Source organism: Bos taurus, chromosome 23, assembly GCF_002263795.3.
Source record: "Bos taurus isolate L1 Dominette 01449 registration number 42190680 breed Hereford chromosome 23, ARS-UCD2.0, whole genome shotgun sequence".
Lineage (NCBI taxonomy): Eukaryota > Metazoa > Chordata > Mammalia > Artiodactyla > Bovidae > Bos > Bos taurus.
Genome location: NC_037350.1, coordinates 15,787,844 through 15,811,361, shown reverse-complemented (window position 1 = coordinate 15,811,361; position 23,518 = coordinate 15,787,844). Strand labels below are relative to the sequence as shown.

The 23,518-nt window shown below is 49.6% G+C and overlaps 2 protein-coding genes across 8 annotated transcripts in view; one reads left to right on the top strand and one right to left on the bottom strand.

Moving 5' to 3' along the window:
* The window catches only part of TAF8 (TATA-box binding protein associated factor 8), a 28,250-nt gene extending 11,536 nt beyond the window's left edge, over positions 1 to 16,714 (bottom strand). For 3 of the 4 annotated variants that reach the window (XR_009492482.1, XR_009492481.1, NM_001101200.2), the window contains exons 1-7: positions 16,652 to 16,714; positions 15,711 to 15,867; positions 12,814 to 12,912; positions 12,429 to 12,491; positions 11,335 to 11,459; positions 7,953 to 8,100; positions 6,449 to 6,591 (exon numbers count right to left, since the gene is read on the bottom strand). Coding sequence is in view for 2 of the 4 variants with exons in the window: in NM_001101200.2 (NP_001094670.1) it covers positions 6,449 to 6,591; positions 7,953 to 8,100; positions 11,335 to 11,459; positions 12,429 to 12,491; positions 12,814 to 12,912; positions 15,711 to 15,867; positions 16,652 to 16,696 (780 nt within the window). In the remaining 2 variants the exon portion in view is untranslated. Of the gene's footprint in view, position 1; positions 3,964 to 6,448; positions 6,592 to 7,952; positions 8,101 to 11,334; positions 11,460 to 12,428; positions 12,492 to 12,813; positions 12,913 to 15,710; positions 15,868 to 16,651 lie in introns of those variants that run through there. The other variant, XM_024983692.2, reaches the window with a different exon arrangement.
* Positions 16,715 to 18,120: 1,406 nt separating this feature from the next.
* Positions 18,121 to 23,518, top strand: part of CCND3 (cyclin D3) — a 94,592-nt gene continuing 89,194 nt past the window's right edge. For 2 of the 4 annotated variants that reach the window (XM_005223494.4, XM_005223490.4), the window contains exon 1: positions 18,121 to 18,319. The gene's annotated coding sequence lies outside the window, so the exon portion shown is untranslated. The remainder of the gene's footprint in view (positions 18,320 to 23,518) is intronic. The other 2 variants (XM_005223493.4, XM_005223491.4) reach the window with 1 other exon arrangement.

The window sequence follows — 23,518 nt, the reverse complement described above, 5'->3', positions numbered from 1 at the left end:
AGCAAAAGCCGAAATAAAGCAAAACAACCAGCAGCATAAGGAAAGTGATCATGCCTGCGGCTAAGAACCACTACAAGTACCCTTCTCATTGAGAAATCAGAAGCTGGGCTAATGGGCCTCTCTCTGCCCCAGAGGAGGCCAGGCAGTGGCTGCGATCAGAGGAAGGCGGGAGTGCCAGGTGACACAGTGGAGCACAGAACACAAGATCCTGAGAAGGCAGGGACAGGAGTCGGAAGGGGACAGAGAGCTGGGGGGGGCAGGGAGTCAGGGACCACAAGTCAGATGCTTCAGCCTGTGGGGACATAAAGAAAAAGAGAAGTGGGACTTCCTTGGTGGCCCAGTGGCTAAGACTTCTCGCTCCCAAGGCAGGGGGCTCAGGTTCAATCTCTGGTCAAGGAACTAGAATCCACATGCCACAACAAAGATAAGAGATCCGGAGTGCCACAAGGAAGCCCCAGCGCAATCAAATAAATACTTTTTAAAACTTAGAGAGAGAGAGAAGGGGCCCTCGGTCCCCTGCAGGACTGAGAGGTACCGGACCAGAACAGATCGTGTGCACGGAGCCCCTCCTGGAGCTAACTTCATGTAAATCATGATCTCCTTCCCCACAAATTCTCAAGCATCTGGTACTTGCAACGTGGTGCCAATGGTCATATCCCAGCGAAGGCCGGAAATTGCTGGAGCCCTGAGAGCTCCCACGAAGGCACCAACATGGGAATGTCATCCACCACCTCCACATGTGGCCCGTGGATCAGGCCTCTCACTGTTCATTTTTCAAGAAAAGTGATTTTTGGAGAAAAGTTTATACGTTTGAGTATATTCAATACGATCTTGAAGATTTTTTTTTTTAAAAGCACAATGGGATGCAGACATAGAAAACAGCGATGATGCTGAAGTTTTACAAACTGCTTCTGGAAATACGGGTGGCTGATTTTCCCTTCCTTTTTTACACTCTCTATTTTCCAAGTTCTTTAAAATGAGCAGAAGCTGCAGGAGAGGCGTTGGGGGGAATCACACGAAGGACTCAGGCCCAAGTGGCAGTAAGTGACCAGAAGCTGCTGGCTGGGCTGCACCCCCTGGTGACAGGCCAAAGGCTCCGTCACTGAGGTTCCTGGTCTGCGTGTGTTAGTCACTCAGTTGTGTCCGACTCTTTGCAACCCCGTGGACTGTAGCCCACCAGGCTCCCCTGTCCATGGGATTCTCCAGCCAAGAATACTGGAGTGGGTTGCTTTTTCCTTCTGTAAGGGATCTTCCTGACCCAGGGATGAAACCGGGGTCTCCTGCATTAAAAACAGATTTTTTACCATTTGAGCCACCAGGTCAGCTGTTGTATAACTTGAGGCAAAAGAGGATCTGACCTCAAGCAGGAGATGGCGCTGTCAGAAGACAGCAGGGCAGAGGACGCTGTCATCAGGGATAGAAGTAGATGAAAGAAATAAAGTAACTAAACTGAGATTTGTAAAGAAAAGGTGGGAGTAAAAAGGACTGTCAGGAGTGACTTGGGCTCAGAAAGGCCAGACTCAGGCAATGTGTATGCTCTGTGTGAACCCCAGGCACCCAAGGGTGCTGCCTCCAGCCTCGGGTTCCAACACCATTTCCATGGCAACACCTCCCACTTGAACCTACCCAGCTGTCACCTCTCCCGTGACCTCCAGGCCTGCATGGCCACTGTCACTCTACCACCTGCCATCTCCAGGCATCTCAAATTCAATGTGCCTGAAACAACCCCGAGCACAAGCAGCTCCTCCCACTGCCATAGGTGATGGCAACTCCATTCTCCCCTTGGCCCAAGCCCCAAAATCCGGTCATGCCTGCTTTTCTTCTTTCTCTGATATATCCCCCAGCCAATCTGTTAGGAAAATTTCTTGGCCTTACTTTCAGAATACAGGCAGAATCTACTTCTATTATTTCTAGTGGAACCCCCTGGTAGGACCCCCTGCTGTGTCCCACCTGGATGGACAGCCGCCTCCTAACAGCCATCCCGTCACAGTCCATCCTCTGCCTGCCCGTGGTCACCAGCACGGCCAATGCTCCCTGGAGCAACTCAGACCTGCCCCTCCTCCGCCCCACATCCTCTCATGACTCCCACTTCACCCAATTGGAAGACAGCTCCTCACACTGCTCACAAGGCCCTTCCTGACCTGACCTCTCCCTCTTCCTCTCCCCCACGCCCATCCCACCGGCCTCAGTCACAGCCCCTCTCGCCTTCCTACTGTTCCCTTTCCAGGACACTGCCCCAGAGAGCCCAAGGCTCAATCCTTCACCTCCTTCAAGACGGCTCGGATGTCACCTTCCCTATGATGTGTACCCTGAGCACCCTACGTAAAACGGAAACCTCCAGCTTTACCCTGGATCTTTCCCTACTCAGTGCCCCCGCCTGCACCCAGAGCACTTTTCATCTTTAACATACGATACAGTGACGGATTTACGTGTTACGCTTCATGGTCAAGCCCCCACTGCCAACACACGGGCTGCCAAGAGGCAGCGGTTGTCTTTGTGCTGGTCACTGATGTGTCCCAAGCACCCAGAACAATGTCTGGCACCTACCAGGTATTAAGTAAATACTTGTTGAATTAGTGAATGGTATATTGTTCAGAAAAGAGTAAAGGGTGAGGCACTGGGATTGCCTGCAGACGGCAGCTGGTTCGAATGTACGAGAAAATAATCATCTGATACACCAATTTAAAATGAAGAGCCCCTTCATGTTCCTAGATAGAGAAACTAGAACCAAGCTCAACAAAGTAACTACCTAGCAACAGTCCGTGAGAGCTTTGTCCTCCACAGATAAAAGAACACGTTAAAACACCAGTTAGTGAACTCCTTGTTAACAATGTCTGTATAAAGACAGGAAATAACCTAACGTCCACAGGGGACTGGCTTGTAAAGTCCACACAAGAGGGTAGAACTATAGGGAGGGGCGAAACAGCTCCGCATACAAGGATGTGGAATGACTGCCAAGTAGCTCCACAAGGGAAGAAAGCAAGGGGTAAAAACTGCAATTTGCTGCGTATGTTCAAAACAACAATTAAAAAGCATCTCTAAGGCCTTCCCCGGCAGCCCAGTGGTTAAGACTCCACACTTCCAATGCAGGGAGTATAGGTTTGCTCCCTGGTCGGAGAACTGTAAGATCCCACGTGCTGCACAGCATGGCCAAAAAAATAAATTCAAACAAAGTCTCTAGAAGGATTCACAAGAGAGTGGTGATGCTGGCTGCTCTGTAGGAGGGAAAGGGAGAGTGAAAGAGGGTCACCACACATCTTTTTGTACATTCCGGATTTTAAATGTTTGATTGTTGCCAGTCCAACAAAATAACAAGCCCAATTGATCGTCCAAAAATTGTTGCTGGAATCCTTCTCTTGAAGATTTTTATTTCTCTGTTCTGTACAGAAGAGCACATGGCCATACAACAGGGGTGGGGAGGGGGTGGGCAGGGGTGCCTTGGGCTGCCGTATGCCAAGCACCCAACATAGATGAGCTGATTTTATCTCAGGTTCCTCACTTCCCCTTGAAGTAGGCATTCTCATTTGTAAGGAAACAGACTCAGATGCTGGGTCAGGCAACCAACATCACGTAGTGGAAAGCAGCCCGGTCTGGATTTGCAGCCAGGCCAGTCTGACTCCCAAGGCTCAGGTCTTTTTACTCTTTGCTGTCTGGCTTGGCCTCCAGGGATCCTGAAGTCCTCAGGCAGCTCCTGGCATCCAGTCCGCCTCGCTGCACTCACTGCCATGACCTCACCTAAGTCACTCCCCAGGGTGTTAAGTAACTCAACTGCAAGCTCTTGAGCTTACTTACAAAGGGATTGTGATGCTTGTTTAGAAGATTCCTCCTTCTCATAAGGTGAACCTCATCTTAGTCCATGACCCAATCACCAGATCTTAGACCGACTTAACAGAGTCCAAACCAGAAGCGTAGGATAACAAGCTCCTCTGCTTTACGTAAAGCCACGGGCCGCCAGCCCTAATTCTGAAAGGAATAATTCAATATTAAAGAGATATGTGATCGGCAAGGGAGACTGTCAATAAACTAGAGTCAGAACTGGCACTCTCCACCTGCATCCCAGGGCTGCGGGCTACCACCTGGGGCCTCACAGCTCAGAGAAGCCTCAGTCTGGTTACGACCACTGAGCCATCTCTTGCTTAAAAGCCAGGGCCAGCCTTAAAGGACAGATGAATATGGCAACCTCACTCTTAGGGTCCAATAAGCCTTAAAGGCATTAGAGCTTCTGGCAGGTCTGTGCCTCTACTTGGAACTTTCTCTCCTGATGCATAAATAAGAGTGGCTCTTACCCTCTTACTTGCGGAGGACAATACATCATAACCAGAAAGGAACACCCCCAAGTTTCCACGCGCACACTCCCCTCCTCAACCTTTGTCTCTGTCCACACTTTGTCTCCTATCCTGGCTGGGAAAAGTCCACAATCAGGTTAACCCCTCCTTTGGGGTACTGGATTCCTGCCCTACCAAAGATCATCATTCCAAAATGTTTTCCTCTCCTGAATCACTTTACCAGATCACTCCCATCAGCACAGGCATCTTGTCACACCTCTCTGACCTTAATTCTTTCCCTTTAGTTACCACTCCATTTCTCTCCTTCCCACCACAGCAAAATTCCTTGAAATCACAGTCTACATTTAATGGAATTTTCTGTGATGATTTAACTGTTCGTATCTGCACTGCCCAGCAGGGTAGCAGGAGTCACAGGTGGCTACAGAAATGTAGCTGGTGTGACTAAGGAACTGAATTTTTTGTTATATTTAATTTACATCAATTTAGATTTAGTTGCCTGTGGACTACTTGCCACTGTGAAGAACAACACAAGTCTGTACTCACTAACTCCAGTTTCTCTCCTCCCATTCTCTTTGAATTCACTTGCTCTCATTCTTCCTGAAATGGCGTTGCCAAATCTAAGGGACAAAGTTTCGGTCCTCACATGGCTGGAACCAGCCACAGGTGCAGACAAAGCAGATCAAGCGGATCACTCTCCTCCTCCTGAAGCTTTCTTCCCTTGGCGTCCAGGATGCGCCACCTTCCCTGCTGTGCCTTCTCCACATCCTTGGCTGGTTCCTTGTCTCCTCACCTGCTGAACAGTGCAGAGCCCCAGGGCTCAGTCCTGGTACTTCTCTTTTTTATCCTCATTGCTCCCTAGGCACTCATCTGGTCTCTCGTGGTTTTCAACACTATCTACATGCTGAGGACTCCCAGACTTGCACTTTGAGCCCAAACACCTTCCTACCTGACATCACCATGACTTTTTGTGACTCCACAGACTGCAGCCCATCAGGCTCCTCCGGGTTTATCCGGGCAGGATTATCCGGGCAAGAATACTGGAGTAGGTTGCCATTTCCTTCTCCAGGGCATCTTCCCGACCCAGGGATCAAACCTGCATCTCCTGCAGCTCCTACATTGGCAGGAGGATTCTTTAGCACTGAGCCACTAGGGAGGCCCCTACCTGATCTCACCACCCGGATATAATAAGCATCTCAAACTTACCTCATGTTCACCTCAATTCCTGGTTCCCCCGCTACCCTTGTTCCACCCAAAACCTCCCCTTTCTTGGCTGAAGGCAACTCCTTCTTTCCTACTGTTCAGGCAAAAAACCTTGCATTTGTCTTTGACTCTCTTTCTCTCACATTCACTCTATCAGTCGGTTCTTTTCTGAAAATTATCTAGAATTTGGCTAAATAATCTACCTGACCACGTCTCTCTCTCTGCCACCGTCTCTCAGCTTCCTGCACCAGCCTCCCGAGCGGGCTCTGCTCTGCCCTCACCCTGCGTAGTCCACCTCGACCGCACAACCTCACCCATCCCGAGACCCACCTCTGCTTAGCAGGTCCCGCGGCTCCCATCTCACCGACAAAAAGCCCAAGTGCTGGTGTACCGTGAAGACCTGAGCCCCGGGAGCTCCCTGACCCCGTCCCCTGCTGCTCCCCTCTTACTCGCGTCCCCCTGGTCACCCCCACGGCCTCTGCTCTTCTTCAACACAGCAGTTCCCACCTCGGGGCCTTTGCATCTGCCATTTCCTCTGCAGGGAAGGCTCCCCTCCCAGAAAAGTGCAGGCCTTGTTCCCTCAGGCCTTCGCTTACCTATCCACCTCTCACTCACCCTGTCTAATACCACACCCCCAGGCCCATACCTACTCCTGTCCCCTAAGGTCTCATTTTTCCTTAGTTCCGTGAGGGCAGGATGTTTTGCCTATTTTGCCTTCTGCTAATTTCGCAGCACCTGACACATGCCTGACTCTGGCAGGGGCTCATTCAGTATCTGCTGGATGACTGAACGAATCCCCAGGGAGCAAGAGATCACATCACCACAGACCCATCATGCAAGTCCCTCACAAGAGGCCAGAGACTGAGGGGGTCCTGTCCAACCCCTGGGGAGACAGGCAGTGAGCAGCACTGCGGGGGTGGGGGTGGGGGGGTGCGCTGAAGCAGACGGAAGGCTGGACCCACCGGGCTGATGTGAAGAGGGAGGTTCTCTGTGTCCGTCTGCTCGTCCTGCTCCGAGGAATCCGTCTCCTCCATCTGCTGCATCTCCAGCTCGGACGGAAGAAGAGCCGTCAGGTAGGGGATGGTGAAAGGCCTGGCAGCGATCACTGAGGGATTGGAAGAGAGGCCAGGAGCCTTACGACACATCAGTGAGCAGCACCCAGCGGCAGGGATGGCTCACACGCTGGGGCACTCACCATGGGCCAGGTAACACTTACACGTTACCTTTAATCCTCATCTCCACCTTACTAAACAAGTAAATTACCAGCCTCATCTTACAGATGGGGAACTTGAAGAATGGAGAGGTTATGAGACCCCCTCAAACACACAGGAAGTGGCAGAGTGGGATATGAACCCAGGCAATATGACTTCAGAGCTTCTTTTACCAAGCACCAGAGAGGACTGGGGCTGAATCCTAGCGAAGCATCAGCTTAGTGATCTTATACCCGAGGCCAGTTAGCCCCTCAGCTTCATTACTAGAGCAAAGATATGGATCCCTTCAGCCTGAAGGACCAAGTCCTGACAGTGGACCTGAGAACTCTTGGCCTGGAGTATATCCATGGAGCTGGAGGGCACTCCAGGTAAAGGAGCAATCCAATTCTTCCAAAAAGCAATGAGGCTGAGGAGAAATTACTGTTTAAAAAAAACTGAAGGAAAGTCTCTGTGTATACTTCTATGGTAGAATTAACAGGAGACACTCAAAGATTATTTTCAACATGGCTCAGGTGTGGGTCCTGCACACAGAAAGAACTAGGTCTGAATACCATCTGCTCACCATGTGACCTTCGGCAAATTACTCCATTGCTTTTCTCTAGAAGCCTTGGCTTCTTGGAAGGGCAGTGGAAATAGTTCCTGACTCAGAGGTTCACTCAAGGAGCTCACGAGGTAACAGAAGGGAAGTGATCAGCATAGTTTCTGGACTTAGTAACCTAGCTGCTGTAGATCCATGGCCAGGAACACAGCGAAGATCCATGAGGAGCCTGCTGACCCATCCAAGCCCATCGCCCTCGCTCCCCTAGGGAAACCCTGAGGCTGATGGAGGAAGGAACTTGGTCACAGAGCGAAATGGTAGTGCTGAGATGAGAACTTCAGTGGTGGGCCCTGTGAGAGGATACCACGAAGGTGAAGCCTGGCTCTGTAACTGCCTGGACCCTGACGCCAGGTCCTTCTACCACCAGGGCTGCCTTCTCACTGGATAAGCCTCTCCAACGCCCAGGGCTCAGTCACCCTTGAGGTGACCTCAACTCAACGAACCTCAAGCACCCACTTCCAACACAGGTCATGACTATTTTGGAGTTATCGTTAGGGACAGGCCCTGAAGATCTGGAAAAAAGAGCCAGAAATCTGAAGAACAAGTTCCACCCAAGATAAGGACAAAGCTTACTTGTTTCTTCCAACCACAATGAGGGAGGGAAGAGAGGACGATGCCTCAAGGAGAAGGCAGGGTCCACAGAGGGGAAAGACTCACGTGGAAACGTGCTGACGTCATCTTTGAAAAGACTCTGGGTCTCGCCTGTCTTGGCCATGAAACGGGTGAGTGCCCGCTCTACGTCACGTCTCTGGGACGCGGCCTTCTCTCGCAGGACCTGGTAGTCTGACACGGGCTCGCGGTACGTCTAAAGGGAGAGCAGCAAAGACGCAGAGAAAATACCCGTGATCGCACTGCTCTTGAGTCCCTGCCTTGCTGTTGCTCTGTCCTCCCACCCTTTAAATGACCCTCTACCGTCACCCAGAGCAGAGATCTCCAAGGGCGGTGGAAGGGCACAAAGAAAGCAATAAGACTATCATTAACATTTACTTTGAATCTTAAAAATTAAGAAATGTACAAATATTTATATAGTGATTGATCCTAGGCCTTCATTTAGCTCCCATGACAGCTGGACTCAGGCATAAGAAATGTATCCTCAAGGGAGAATGGGGAATTGTCCACCTCTAACCCCCTCCAAGCCCTGATGGGACCACCCAGGACCCTTGGTGTAATGTGATCACAAGATTTTCTGACATGTTTGAAATCTTCCCCAAATGAAGAATTTGACGAGATCCTGAACACTCTGGTTAAAAAACATTAAAAAGCAAGATCTTACGATTATTTTTAAGACAACTGCTTGACATTTATTATAAAAGTTAGAAATTTAATTAACAAAATTCTTCAAATAATTGGTAGGTGAGAATGAAAAAAAATTACTCTTATGGTTTATTAAGGACAGCCTAAGATGCCACCTATCTTTGTAATGTATCTTTTTCAACTATGAGAGCTGTTAAAGTTTCAAGATAAACTGAACCTAGAATCAGACCTGTGACTTCGTATTCCACCAAGATTTAAACCAAGATTTCAAAAAATGCAAGAGCATAGGCTATCATGTAGTTGCCACTAAAAAGGAGCCAACAGGTTTCCCGAACCTTGAAAAAGGGTCAGATAATCTTCCAACGTACGTTGTTTTCATATGGAATTACATTACAACATGCACGTAAAAGAGCAAACAAATCCCTGGGATTCTCCAGGCAAGAACACCGCAGTGGGCTGCCATTGCCTTCTCCAATGCGTGAAAGTGAAAAGTGAAAGTGAAGTCGCTCAGTCGTGTCTGACTTTTAGCAACCCTATGGACTGCAGCCTACCAGGCTCCTCCGTCCGTGGGATTTTCCAGGCAAGAGTACTGGAGTGGGGTGCCACTGCTTTCTCCTATGATAAGTTACATTTCACATTACCAAGCTTTTTTTTTTTTTTTGGCTGTGCCACATGGGGTGCAGGATCTTAGTTCCCCGACCTGGGATCAAATTCATGCCCCTGCAGTGGAGCAGTGGTCTTAACCACTGGACCACCAAGGAAGTCCCACCAAGTATGTTTTAAGTAACTTTTACCCCCATTTCAAAAATAACTCTTACCTATTATGGAAAATTTGGAAAACCCAGAAAAGCATACACAAAACAACACTTGGCTACACTCTAACCAAGAATTACTATCAATGTTTTGTGGAATAGGTCTTTTCTTTATGTGGCTAAGTACTTTTGTATCTAGAGGATATTAACCAGTGATGGCAAGAATACACAGAAGAACCAGAACCATCTTCATGACCCAGATAACCACAATAGTATGATCCCCCACCTAGAGCCAGACATCCTGGAATGGGAAGTCAAGTGGACCTTAGCAAGCATTGCTATGAACAAAGCTGGTGGAGATGATGGAATTCCAGTTGAGCTATTTCAAATCCTAAAAGACGATGCTGTGAAAGTGCTGCACTCAATATGCCAGCAAATCTGGAAAACTTGGCAGTGGACACAGGCCTGGAAAAGGTCAGTTTTCATTCCAATCCCAAAGAAAGGCAATGCCAAAGAATGTTCAAACTATTGCACAATTGCACTCATCTCATATGCTAGTAAAGTAATGCTCAAAATTCTCCAAGCCAGGCTTCAACAGTATGTGAATTGTGAAATTCCAGATATTCAAGCCGGATTTAGAAAGGGCAGAAGAATCAGAGATCAAATTGTCAACATCTGTTGGGTCATTGAAAAAGTAAGAGTTCTAGAAAAACATCTACTTCTGCTTTATTGACTATGCCAAAGCCTTTGACTGTGTGGATCACAATAAACTGTGGAAAATGCTTTAAGAGACGGGAATAGCAGACCACCTGACCTGCCTCCTGAGAAATCTGTATGCAGGTCAAGAAGCAATAGTTAGAACCAGACATGGAACAAAAAACTGGTTCCAAATTGGGAAAGGAGCACGTCAAGGCTGTATATTATCACCTTGTTTCTTTAACTTATATGAAGAGTACATCATGTGAAATGCCGGGCTGGAAGAAGCACAAGCTGGAATCAAGATTGCTGGAAGAAATATCAATAACCTCATATATGCAGATGACACCACTCTTATGGCAGAAAGTGAACAAGAACTAAAGAGCCTCTTGATGAAAGTGTAAGAGGGGAGTGAAAAAGTTGGCTCAGAACTCAAGATTCAGAAAACTAAGATCGTGGCATCCAGTCCATCACTTCATGGCAAATAGATGCAGAAACAATGAAAACAGTGAAAGACTTTATTTCCTTGGGCTCTAAAATCACTGCAGATGGTGACTGCAGCCATGAGATTAAAAGACAGTTGCTCCTTGGAAGAAGCACTATGACCACCATAGACAGCATATTAAAAAGCAGAGACATTACTTTGCTGACAAAAGTCCATCTAGTCAAAGCTATGGTTTTTCCAGTAGTCATGTATGGATGTGAGAGTTGGACTATAAAGAAAGCTGAGTGCCAAAGAATTGATGCTTTTGAACTATGGTGTTGGAGAAGACTCTTGAGAGAGTCCCTTGGCCTGCAAGGAGATCCAACCAGTCCGTTGTAAAGGAAATCAGTCCTGAATATTCATTGGAAAGACTGATGCTGAAACTCCAGTACTTTGGCCACCTGATGCGAAGAACTGACTCAGTGGAAAAGACCCTGATGCTGGGAAAGATTGAAGCCGGTGGGGAGAAAGGGATGACAGAGGTTGAGATGGTTGGCATCACCAACTTGATGGACCTGAGTTTGAGCAAGTTCCGGGAATTGGTGATGGACAGGAAAGCCTGGCATGCTGCAGTCCATGAGGTTACAAAGAATCAGACACAACTGAGCAACCGAACTGACTTTTGTGTCTGGATGGGAGAGGCAAAATTGTGCCAGCTTCAATTTCTTCGTTAACTCTATTTTTGCCAGCAAAGTGCAGAAGATAGCCAAATTGGAGACATTTTGGAGGAGAGACATTCTGAGTCCTGAACTACCCTGTTACCGATAAACTTATGGACTCCAGTCTGACAGCCAGGTAGAATTGAGTCTGCTTTTGCATCAGTCACAGCCTCTAGCATGGCCTTGTCACTCACCGGAGTTTTGATGTAGGTGTGGGGGTCGGGAAACTCAGGGAAATGGCTGGGGATGTGTGGCGGGTGGGGTCGGTTCTGTCCTGCAGTGAGGGCCTTGGGGGTCACCGGCTGATTGGTCACCGGAGCTGCAACAGAGTCACGACTGGTTACTCTTCCACCAGAGGTCTTGCGTCTTTAACCCAACCCTCCTTTTCTCAAAATAAACGCTGGACCTCAGTGTTCTATGCAACAGGCACTTTGTACTTCTACCAATAAAAGGCGTTCAATGGCTTGAGGACCTGAAAGGGTACCCCTGCCCCCAACCTCTGCTTAACCTGGGATGACATTCCCATGTACAATAATCTGCCCGCGTGCCTCTCAGGTAGGTGAGTTGGTGGCTGTGACAAGTTAACTAGGTAAACGAGAGGCCTGAGGAACTAAGCAAGTTAGGTGGGCTACTCGCTCTTTTCAAGAACCCAAGTGACAAAGACAAACACTGAGCCAGGGAAAGTTAAGTGAGGAGGGGATTAAAACGGCACCTTCCACTGCTGCCGTGAGAGATTCCTAAAAAGATGCCAGCCTGAAAAGAGTGATGAAACAAAAACAAACTAGTGAATTCTTGCCAGGTTCCATAAACCCAAACTAGTTACTCCAACTCAGTTTATGGTGCTCAGTGTATCGAAGGCAGAGATCATCAAACTTTTTCTATAAAGGGACAAAAAGTAAATATTTTAGGTTTCGCAAGTCATGCAGTCTGTCACAACTACTGAACCCTGCCATTACAGCAAGAAAGCAACCATAGGTAATAAGTAAATGTGGCTGTGTACCCACAAAGGTTTATTTACAAAAATAGGTGGTGGGCCACAGTACCCATAGTTTACTGACTCTTGATCTAAGCAGGAACAAGAACTCTCATATTTCTCAAGTAGCATCGAGATGAATTTCACAACCTAATTCCATCGGCCCAAATCAAGATTACACTGTAGGTAGCCCCAAATAATGGAAAGGAGCCTGCAGTGAGGCAGTAGCTATAACCAGTCCCTGCCCTATTCAATTACTTCACTCTACCAGCATTAATTGAGCACTATCGGATATCTTGGTTCACAGTCACTTACGGGCGGTGATGACCATCCTCTGAGACCGTTTTGCATACGCAGGGAGAGTGTCCACATTGAAACCTAAGACACAGGAAAACAAAAATCACTGCCTAGGCCACTAAACATGGAAGGGGAAGTAATGCTGCGGTGAAATAGTTTAAACCCCCGACTTTGCTGCCACTCAAAGGAAGCTCCAACAGAGTCCCCCAGAGGAGTTAAGAGGTCTCTTACAGGGGTTCAGAGGAACCCTCTTGTGATAACTGTTAACCTGAAAGCAAACCAGAGACTCACGAGGAGATTCAAGGACATTCAGCAGACCAGCCTGCCTCCTGGGGACTCCTCTCTCTCTCTCATGTTCCCAACTCAGCTGCACCAAAGAAATGGAAACTGGAGATGTACTCACCCATCTCGACAAGGGTGACCACAATATCTGACAGTGTGGGCTGGGTCCTGGCTGTGTGCTCACAGTAAGACTTGGCACTCCTTCCAATTTCTGAAATGTCTAAGGAAGGATCAAAAGCAGAAAGTCTTGTTCTCAGTTCCCAAATGGTTAAACACAGAACGATCATATGAGCCAGCAACTCCACTCTTAGGTATATACCCAAGTGAAAGGAAAACAGGGACTCAAACAGACACTTGCGTCTGCATGTTTACAGCAGCACTGTTCACAGCAGCCAAAGGGAGAGACAACCCAACGTCCATCCACAGAGGAACAGATCCAGAAAATGTAGTCTATACCTTTAACGGAGTATTACTCAGCCTTCAAAAGGAATGGCATTCTGATATAAGATACATGAATGAACTTTTTGGTTTTTTTCTTAACTTTGTATTTTATATTGGAGTATAGCCAATGCAATTAACAATATTGTGACAGTTTCAGGTAGACAGCAAAGGGACTCAGTCATAATATACATGTATCTATTCTCCTCTAAACTCCCTCCCATCTAGGTTTCCTGTGTTTTTATAAAATATTTATTTACTTATTAATTTTTAAATTGTTGGCTGTGCTGGGTCTTTGTCGCTGCCCAGAGGCTTTCTCTAGTTGCAGAGAGTGAGGGCTGCTCTTCCCTGTGGAGCGCGGGCTTCTCACTGTGGTGGCCTGTCTTATTGTGGAGCACGTGCTCTAGAGCTCACAGCCTTAGCTGCCCCATGGTATGTGGAATCTTCTTGAACCAGGGATTGAACCCGTGTCCCCTGCATTGCAAGGCAGATTCTTAACCACTGGACCACCAGAGAAGCCCATGAATGAACTTGGAAAACATCCTGCTAAGTGAAATAAGCCAACCAGTCAAACATTTTAAGATTCCACTTACATGAGGTATATAGAAAAAAAGAAAATCCATAGGGACAAAAATTAGATTAGAGGTTACCAGGAGCTGGGAAGAAGGAGGGATAGGGGGCTGTTGTTCATGGCTACAGAGTTACTGTTCAGAACCATGAAAAAGTAAAGTTCTGAAAATGGACAGTGCTGATGGCTGACACCACTGTGACTATATTTAACACTACTGAATGCTTAAAAGTAATTAAAATCGTAATTTTATGGTATGTATATTGTGCCATCAAAAAAATAAATAAATAAAGGTCTTATTATTTGGGTGTCAGTTTTTTTTTTCTTTTACCTGAAGCTGAAACCTCTTTTTCAGTCACTCAGAAGTCCCTCAGGGGAAAGGGGAAACAGGAGGCTAGGCTCCATGAATGGGCTTCAGAGGTGGATGAGCAGTTTCAGGAAAATTCTGAAATTGTGCTCCATTTTACACAAACACAAAAAGCCTGTGGACTTAAGTATTTTCATAATAAAATGAGACATTCTTTGACTTTTTCCACTCTCACTCTCTGTCATGTTTTCCAGAGGCTATGTCACCTGTGATGACATCATGGCTTTGCTGGCTAATGGAATGTGTCCATGTGCATCCTTGTTTTAGGATGTTCTCAATTTCATTTTCTAATGTGGCAAAATCTCTCTATATATAAAGCCCATGTTGATATTTCCCTCGTGGTCCAGTGGTTAAGAATCCACCTGCCAATGCAGGGGATACAAGTTCAATCCTTGGTCTAGGAAAATTCCACATGCCGCAGGGCAAGTCAGTCCATGTACCACAGCTACCGAGTCCACACTCTGCAACGACTAAAGCCCATGCACCCTGGGGCCTGTGATCTGCAACAAGAGAAGCCACTGCAATGAGAAGCCTATGCACGGCAACTAGAGTAGCCCCTGCTCGCTGCATCTGCAGGAAGCCTGCACGCAGCAACAAAGACCTAGAGCAGCCCCTGCCTCCAAAAGAGCTTAATTAAAAAAAAAAAAAAGGGAGAATATTATATAAAAAAAAGCCCATGTATACAAAATTCCTTAGGACCCTCAATATTTAAGAATCTAAAGGAGTTTGAGATAGCTGCTTTAGGAAAACATTTGGTATTTTGAAGTCCCAAACATCAGCTGCAGAGTCATCTCACCCCAGATCACACCCTTCCTGGAGCAGCCCACATCCATGACTGATCAAGACTACAAAGGCAGGGCTTTGGGGGCCTACTGTCAGAAACTCTGATGGGCAATAATCCCTCCAGGGTTCCCTGCTGAGCTGGCCAATTCTTTGTTTGAACTTTTCCCTCTCTACCTAAACCTTTCTCTCACTTCCATTCACAGGGCTGATTCCTCCCAAAACACCTTAATGCCCCATCCCTCATCTCATCCTTCCCTTCCCTACCCAAGGCCCAAAGAGGGAAATACATTGATTATGCACAACCCTGTGTGAGACCATTCCAGGCTCCTAAATCTTAAGATACTTTCTTTTAAAAGCAGTGGTGGGTTTTTTTTTTTTTTCCATTTTGTAAAACTTATCCTCCCTCACTCTTTGTATCACATAATATAGCATTTGATTATATAATGTGTGGCATCTATTTCATGGGACTTAATCCTGACTCTCCAATAAAAGTGCAAATTCTTTGAGCATAGAGAACAAACAGTAATAATAATACCACCTACAAGTCATTGAGGGCTTACATTTTCAGCTTTGACTGTTTTACATATATATCTCACTTATACTCAAAAGTCCAAAATGTGCAAATTATTACCCCTTTTCACACATAAGGAAATTGAGGTTCAGGAAGTTTAGTGGTTGACCCAAGCTATTAAGTGGCAGAGTGAGAACTTACACCCAGGTCTATCTTATTCTAAAGCCTGTTAGTCGCTTAACAGTGTCCTTCCTTTTCTTAAACCTTTTCAACGCTATCATGATGCAGGACACAGAACAGATGTTTGACTGGAAGAAGGCCTACTGTTTCCTATCGTTTCCTGGTACTTACAGCTCTGCAGCATCTCTGTCAATGTTTCCACAGATGCTTTCTCAGCACTCTCAAACCCTGCCTCTGTCAGCAGGGAGCTCACAACCACTTGCAGGGTTCGCCTCCGGGCCAGATGGTAGTTATCAGCAGGGTTAGTGGACTGTTTACTTCCTGATCTCTGTGAATCAGCAGCCCAGAAACAGAGAACATTTTTATTCACTGGACAATGATGCAATTAGAGCTCACATACTGTCACTGGCAAGCAAAGGTTCTTTTGCTAAATACTTACAGGTACTTTGGATTTATAGCTCTTGGCCAAATGAACAGTAACTGAGCATCCTAGGGGCTCTAAATTCGGAGACAAACTTTCTGCCTACCTAACACTTAACAATTCCATAACACAAAGCGGCTGTTTTTTCTATTTTAGCAGATTTTCAGAATATATAGCTGAAAAAACATGCATGATGGGATTGGAACTCGTGCCCATCTCCCAGAAAAAAAGTGATCTCTGTTTCTCGTTCTTCCCATCTCCACACCATTTCACTAACGAGGAGAGTCAAAGCAACAAACAACACATGATGCTGAGAAGACGACAGAAAAAGTAGGAAACCTAAATTATTTTGAAATGGGAATCCCTCCCAACTTTAGCGGGCCAATAAGAAGGCGAAAACGGCCTCACTGGACCAATCAGGAGCTGTTCCGGGTTCCCAACCCCTCCCCCTCCAACAAAGAACGGGCCAATCAGTACACAGGTCCACCGACTCCGGAGGCCGCTGCCAAGTCTCGAGAATGGCGCGGGGGGGGGAGATGGAGAGTCACGTACGGCCTGAAAGACCCTCCTCCACGTAGGGTTCAGGGTGGGGCTGGGTTTCTGGGTATGGGTTCGTAGCCAGGGTAAGGGGAAAGTTGCCGAATGCTCCGACTCTCTCGGCTCCGGCCCAGCGACTGCCTCCCGCCCTTACCGTTCCGGAGCCCGCAGCCCCGGCAGTGGCCGCCGCGTCGGCCATCTTGCCCTGGCGTAATGTGCGCGAGTGCGGGGCACGACGGGACTTGTAGTTAAGGGGCGGGGCGGGGAGGGGCGGGAGCCAGGGGGCGGGGCGGGGAGGGGCGGGAGCCAGGGGGCGGGGAGGGGCGGGAGCCAGGGGGCGGGGAGGGGCGGGCGGGAGCCAGGGGGCGGGGAGGGGCGGGAGCCAGGGGGCGGGGAGGGGCGGGAGCCAGGGGGCGGGGAGGGGCGAGAGCCAGGGGGCGGGGAGGGGCGAGAGCCAGGGGGCGGGGAGGGGCGAGAGCCAGGGGGCGGGGCGACGCGCGCCCAGCGGAGCTTTCCGAGGCCTTGCGAGGTCCGCAAGGTGACCTCCCCCACCCCCACCCCCACCCCGGCTCACGTGACCTTTTGTGAGCGGTGGGTTCAGTGAGACCCGGAAGTTTGCCCCGGAAAATGAGCCCAAGGTTTCACACCTGTTTTTAAATGAAATCGCTTTTTCATGAAAAGCACATCTCTGGGACGCCCCGAACTTTCCTGGATGGTTGTGTGGGATCCCGCTGGGTCCCCATGATTTGCAGTCTAGGAGAGGGGCCTGGGAATCTGTATTCTTAAGTATCCAGGTGATTCTCCTGAGAGGGAAATCTGAAGGGAAACCCTGTTTTGTGCTGGGGTCCCAGGAGCCCCATTTGGAACTAGAGCTTCACAGCCATCCAGTTCCGGTGTTCCGGTGCATCACGCTGCCCTCTCGCCCTTTGTGAATCTGCAGGTGTTTGCGGGTGAGCCTGAAGGCGCTGCTGGCTGGAGGCTGTCGCTGGCCCGTCTCCCTCCCAGGCCGTTGCGTCCACGCGGTGCCTGTGGTTATCTGTGGTTCGCTCGCGGGTCAGCCTCCTCAGGATGGGGGGGAGGGTCTTCCGTGCACCCCTGTTTGCGAGTGTCTGGCAGGACGCAGAGGTTGGATTTGAACCCCAGAACTCGCCAGCTCTGGGTCTTCGGATACATTGCCTGACTTCACTGTGCCTCAGTTTCCTCTCTTGTAAAACTAGTATGGAATGAGATGGATGGGGGTTGGGGGTGAGCTAATACAGACGAAGGGTCTATGATTGTGCAGGCGTAGAGTAAGAGGTCAAGAAACAACGCCTAATGTTGTTTATTTCCTGCGTGGCGAACGGATGAGTGGAAAATGCTCAGAGGCCGATGTCTGGAAACCTGCGCCGCGCCTGCCCGCCGGGAGCACCTGTGCCTGGGGGGCACCCCCATCACCCCCTCACCTGGGGCGCGTGGGACGCGTGGGGCGGGGTCTGAGGGTCAGGGTCGCGGCGCCTGGCGAGCCGCCGGGAGGAGTCGGGGCCCAAACCTTCGCAGAGCGGAGCACCCAGCCCCTTTGTCTCCCCCGCCCCCTCTTCCCCACTTCCTGCCCAGCTTTAAACTCGGGATTGGCGGCTAGGCGCCGACTTTGTAAACACGCCGCGTCTGCGGCGGCGGAGGCTGGTTCTGTTTGGGCGCCTGGGGGAGGGGTGCACGCCCCTCCCCAAGGCTGGAGGTGGCGACCCCCCCACACACACACACCTCCCCAGACAGAAGCCAGAGGCGGCGGGAGAGAGTGTGTGCGGCCACGGTCGATGCTCCGGGGGGCTCACCTGCCGAGAAGGTAGGCTTGAGGGCTGGAGAAACCGAGATAGATGGGTGTCAGCGACACCCCGCTTTCCTGGAACCTCCAAGCTGAGACTGGCGGGGGATCGGGGATGGGGGGCGGTGGTTAAAGAGGTCACCGTGTCTCATCACCTCCCGTTGTCTCTCAAAGCTCAACTCACTTTCTATCTGAGTTGCACGTGGCTGAAGGGCAGAGAAGCCCCTCCAAATCTCTCCGCTTTTTCTGTGTCCGCACAGTCCCCCTCCAAGCTGAACTGGAAGCCCAGTGAGGTCACTGGGCTGTCTGTTGTCGTTCTGCATACCTCAGATATGGGCTGGGAGACGGAGGGAGGGCAGAACTAGGGTGGGCAGGGAGCCTTGGGGTCCTCCTGCCAGCCAGGGCCGGGGGAGCAGGCTGGAGGACAGGACCGGAAAGAGGGGTCTCGCAGTGGTGGTCTCTCTGGTGTCTGATGGGTAGATGGCATCTATCCACAAGTGATGGCTCTAGCCTCTTCTGTGTCTTTTACTGTGTCAACAAGAGGAATAACTGAAGAGATTGGTTGCTGTTACTGAGGGAGCCTTACTGTATTCATCGGCAAACATTGAGCACCTACTGTGTGTCTGGGATTTGGCTGGGATGCTGAGGGCACAGTGGTGTTATTCATCCACCGTGATCTCGCCTGAGTCATAGAACAACAGAGACAAGCTGCCAAGTTGGGGTGGCTGGGAAGGCTTCAGAGAGAAGAGGACATTTAAGTTGGGTTCTCAATGATGGAAAGTCAGCAGGCAGAAAAGTTGTAGGGTCTTCGTGGGCAACTTACTCATTCTACAGAGCTGGACTGAACCCTGCTGAGGTGGTGGGCATTGGGAAATGGGGACACAGAAACAGCTGCTGCTGCTCTCTTTAACCCTGCTGTCTAGACACGAAGAAGAGACAGGAATGAACAGGATGGATTCTGGGAAAGGCGTGTGTCTGGGTTGGTTCCCAGGACCCCAGAAATTCCCAAGTAGGTGCAGCAGGGAGAGTCCACCCCAGGGGTGATATAACAGTCCACACAATGCTGGGGTACCCACCCCCCACCCCTGGATGCTAAGACTGTTTCCTGTAACAAATCTAAGCCCCCAGCTCAGTTCTCCTTGGCACTAGACGTGAGTGAAAAGAAGTGGATCTGCCATTGTTTTCCTGCTGCTGCTTCTGCATTTTCAATTCCCAGGCTCACTTGAGAGATGGCTGACACAACAATTTATGAATTCATTCAGCTGTCTGCTGAGACCCCACTATCTGCACAGGCTAAATAGTGGGGACATAATGGCAAACAAGTCAGAGCTTCTACTCCCCTGGAATTCAGGATCGAAAGCATCTCTGAGGATTCCACCAAGATCCCAGTCTCTGCCCAGTCTTTGAGACCATGACCTCCGCGGTCCCAAGTGCCTTCTCTTTCCCATTTCCTTCCCTCAAGGGTTCAGAATACTAGCTAAGGCTTATATAGCACCGTCAGGTACTCTTCCAGATGTTTTAGGTGTAATGTCTCCTTTAATCCTCCCAACAGTCCTGTGAGGTGAACACTAGTATTATCTCCATCTTTGTTGTTTACTCGCTAAGTCATATTCAACTTTTTTGCGGCCCCATGGACTGTAGCCCGCCAGCCGCCTCTGTCCATGGGATATCCCATCTTACAGATGAGGAAATTCGGGCCTGGGGGAGATAATTTTCCAGAGGACAGGGTTGGGATTTAAACCCAGGTTACTTGACTTGGGAGGCCCTGTTCTTAACCACTGGGCTAGCCCACCTCCTTGATTGACCACATGGAATGCACCCTTAAGCCAGGGGCTTAGGAATTTCCCAAAGGGAGTCTGTGGTCTTGTATCTCAAATGATGCAGAGAAGAGCAACTTGTTAGCTGAGTGGGTGCAGGCGCTATTTACAGGGAGCCCCAGCAGGCCTGGATCAGAGTTGTGGGGACTATACAGAGCTTGTATCCCTTCCTAATGACCGTGTGCGTGTGTGTGTGTGTTCTCCTGAGTAAGCCTCACTCACAAAGAGGAATAAACCAAGGTTTGATGCAGGAAAGATGCATGGAGGTGATGTGCCAGAATCTAGGGAGATGGGAAACCAAGACACTTCTTTTGTTGGGAATCTTTAAGAAGAGCAGAAACCGTTCTGGACCCCCAACTTGGTAGCTTAGTCAGGAAGATGATCAGGGAGTGACCTTAAGCAATTTAAGATATGCACCTTTCTTCCTCATAGCTGCTGGATCCCAGAGGGCATCCCCAAAACTGCATCTGCACATCTGAGATGCGTCCCTCTAGGCGGACTGGGACTTACCCATGGTGCCAGCCAGGCCACAGGGCAGAGGCTCCATGGATTCCTGCTGTTTTTCCATTATCTTTCTGGAACTAGATTTCTCACAGGAGGCCTCTAAACAGATCTAGGGAGGCTCAGAGGCTGTCCCTCTCTGCCTGTAGTCAGACTAGGAGGGGGAGTGGGGAGGGATGGGTATTGATGCTGGGAGTTGAGGGTAGAGGGTGGTCACACAGGTAAGCAGGATGTGAAGATCAGAACTGTGTGGACCTCCAGGCAGCTCCACTGCACACACACCCCCTCCTCCTCCTGTAGGGTGGGGTGTGATGGAAGCCTTGGCATGCCCCAGCCCACTGCCCCAGGCGCCGTTCTTTTGCTTGAGAACAGGTTGTACTCTTGAAACCACAAGAGGAAGTTTAGGGAGGGCTGGGGGTGAAGAAAGTTCTGGGGCCCCTGCCAAGTTTCCCTTTCTCTGCTGTGCGGAGGTGTGTTTGTTTTGGTGTGTTTCTCTTGCCCTCAAAGACATTTAAATTTTAAACCCTCTGAGTTTCAAAGAGCTGTCAGGGCCTGCTCCTGTACTCTGTGTGTGTGTGTGTGTGTGTAGGTGGGTAGGGTGACTGTGGAGGTGGTCAGAGACCCCCCTGGAAAGGGGATTGCAACACGGTACTCATTTGTTGGATTTTGTGCTGGGATTTGTGTTGTTTGGCTAGCTAACTCCACAAAGTCTTCTTTTCATCTCTGCCCTTTCAACTTACTCTTGCCCACAGCACTCACTACAGCCCCAAACACTAGAAAATGCGGTTATAGTGGCCACTTAGGAGCTGAATGATGTTGCCAGGAGCTGTTCTACATGCCTTATCTCATTTCACATTCACCATAATGCCAACTAGTAAATGCTTCTAGTCTCAATTTACAGATGAAGAAACTGAATTTCAGAAAGGCTTAGAAGCTTACCTGAGCTAGTAAGTGGCAGAACCCAGATTTGAACCCTGGTCTGATTTCAGAGCCTGTGCTCTAGATGTCTATTTAATCCTCAGATCAGAGCATCAACTTCCTGAACACAGACCCTGCACAGTAGGAAGTTGAGATCCCAAGGTTTCTTGTTGTTGTTGTTTGCTGAGCTGCGTGGCATGCAGAGATCTTAGTTCCCTGACAAGGAATTGAACCTGTCCCCCCTGCTGTGGAACTTGGGTGTCTTAACTGCTGGACCACCAGGGAAATCCCAATCCAAAAATGCTTTAAAATGGTTCCGCTAGTGTGGGGAGGGAGGTGGCCTGCATATAGAGTTGGAAGAGGGATTCTCTGGAAGTTAATATTAAAAAGGATGGAATTCCCTGGGGGTCCAGAGGTTAGGACCCTGCGCTCTCACTGCCAAGGGCCCAGATTCAATCCCTGGTCCAAGGAACAACTAAGATCTCACAGGACTCTGTAAGGCCAAAAAGAGAAAAGACAACCATATAACTGAGGGAAAGGGAAGGAAGATTAAGTGGGTGCTAAACAACTCTGAAAGTTTGAGGCAAATGGGGAGAAGATTTAGGAGGGTTATTGTAGCTGTGTTCAGACATTTGAAAGGCTGCCTTTGGAAGCCCCCAGGTAGGGGACTGGTAGAGGCAGATTTCCACAAAGCCTAAACACTTATTAACAAATAACTGCCTAATCTTCTTTATGCAGAAGTGAGTTCCTCATCTAGGGGTGTCTAGAGCACATGCTCAGGTGAGGCTTCTGCCAGGGGAAGCCCTCAAACTCCCTCTAAGCCTCTAAGCCTCCCATGCGATTATTGACTGGCTTACCTCCCCAGGACTTTCCTGATAGCTCAGCTGGTAAAGAATCCGCCTGCAATGCAGGAGACCCCGGCTCAATTCCTGGATCGGGAAGTCCCCTGGAGAAGGGATAGGCTACCCACTCCAGTATTCTTGGGCTTCCCTGGTGGCTCAGATGGTGAAGAATCCGCCTGCAATGCGGGAGACCTAGGTTCGATCCCTGGGTTGGGAAGATACCCTGGGGGAGGGAATGGCTTCCTACTCCAGTATTCTTGCCTTGCGAATCCCATGGACAGAGGAGCCTGGCGGGCTACAGTCCATGGGGTCGCAGAGAGTCCAACACGACTGAGACTTGCACTTCACTTACCTCCCCATGTGTCCACCAGGTGGCGTTGTTGCCCAGCGCGTGGCTCCAAGGCTGCTGGATGGGCTGAAGAGCGCCACTTGGTCCTCCAGCTACCAGCTTGGTTTCCTGGGGCCTTTCCCCGACCCCATCCCCAGCTGTGAACACACCAGGGCTCAGAGAGCCACTCTTGACCCAGCACCGTCCCCATGAAATGTGCTCGCAGGTCTCCTCGTGGCTCGGGTCAGAACGTGCAGGCCTGGGCCCCTGGGATAGGCTCCTTTCCCGGCTAGGGCAGGCTCCCTTCCCAGGTCCGGGATGCCCTCCCTCCCCTCCTGCTCTTTCCTCTCCCTGGTCTTCCTTTGTCCTGAAGATAGAAGGACCCGCGTTAGGAGCCGAGGGAAAGTCCAGCAGCCCTGTGAGCGTGGCCTTTCATAGCCTTCAAGGCCATGACACCCGCAACATGTCATCTTTTTTTAAGGTCCTCCAAAACCGCATCTCTCATAAACTATTTGTCCTCAGCAACCTGCCCAGTTCTCCCACCGTGCTTAGAACCACCCTAGAACAGCCACTCCTAAGGAGAGCCAGCCGGGGCCCAGGCGTTGTCCCCAGGAAGGAGGGAGCGGCAAAGGGTTGCCTGGTGCCTCGTTGTTGGCCCAGATCTGCGTTCTAGCCTCTCAGACCTTTAGAAATGCCCAGAACCGCTGGGGTTCCCCGACCCCTCAGGGCAGGCCGGGCTTACCATGTGCCAGGGCAGAGAGTGCAGTTACAAACCTTGGGGCCAGGGGGCGCCATGGAGGCCACGCCCAGAGAG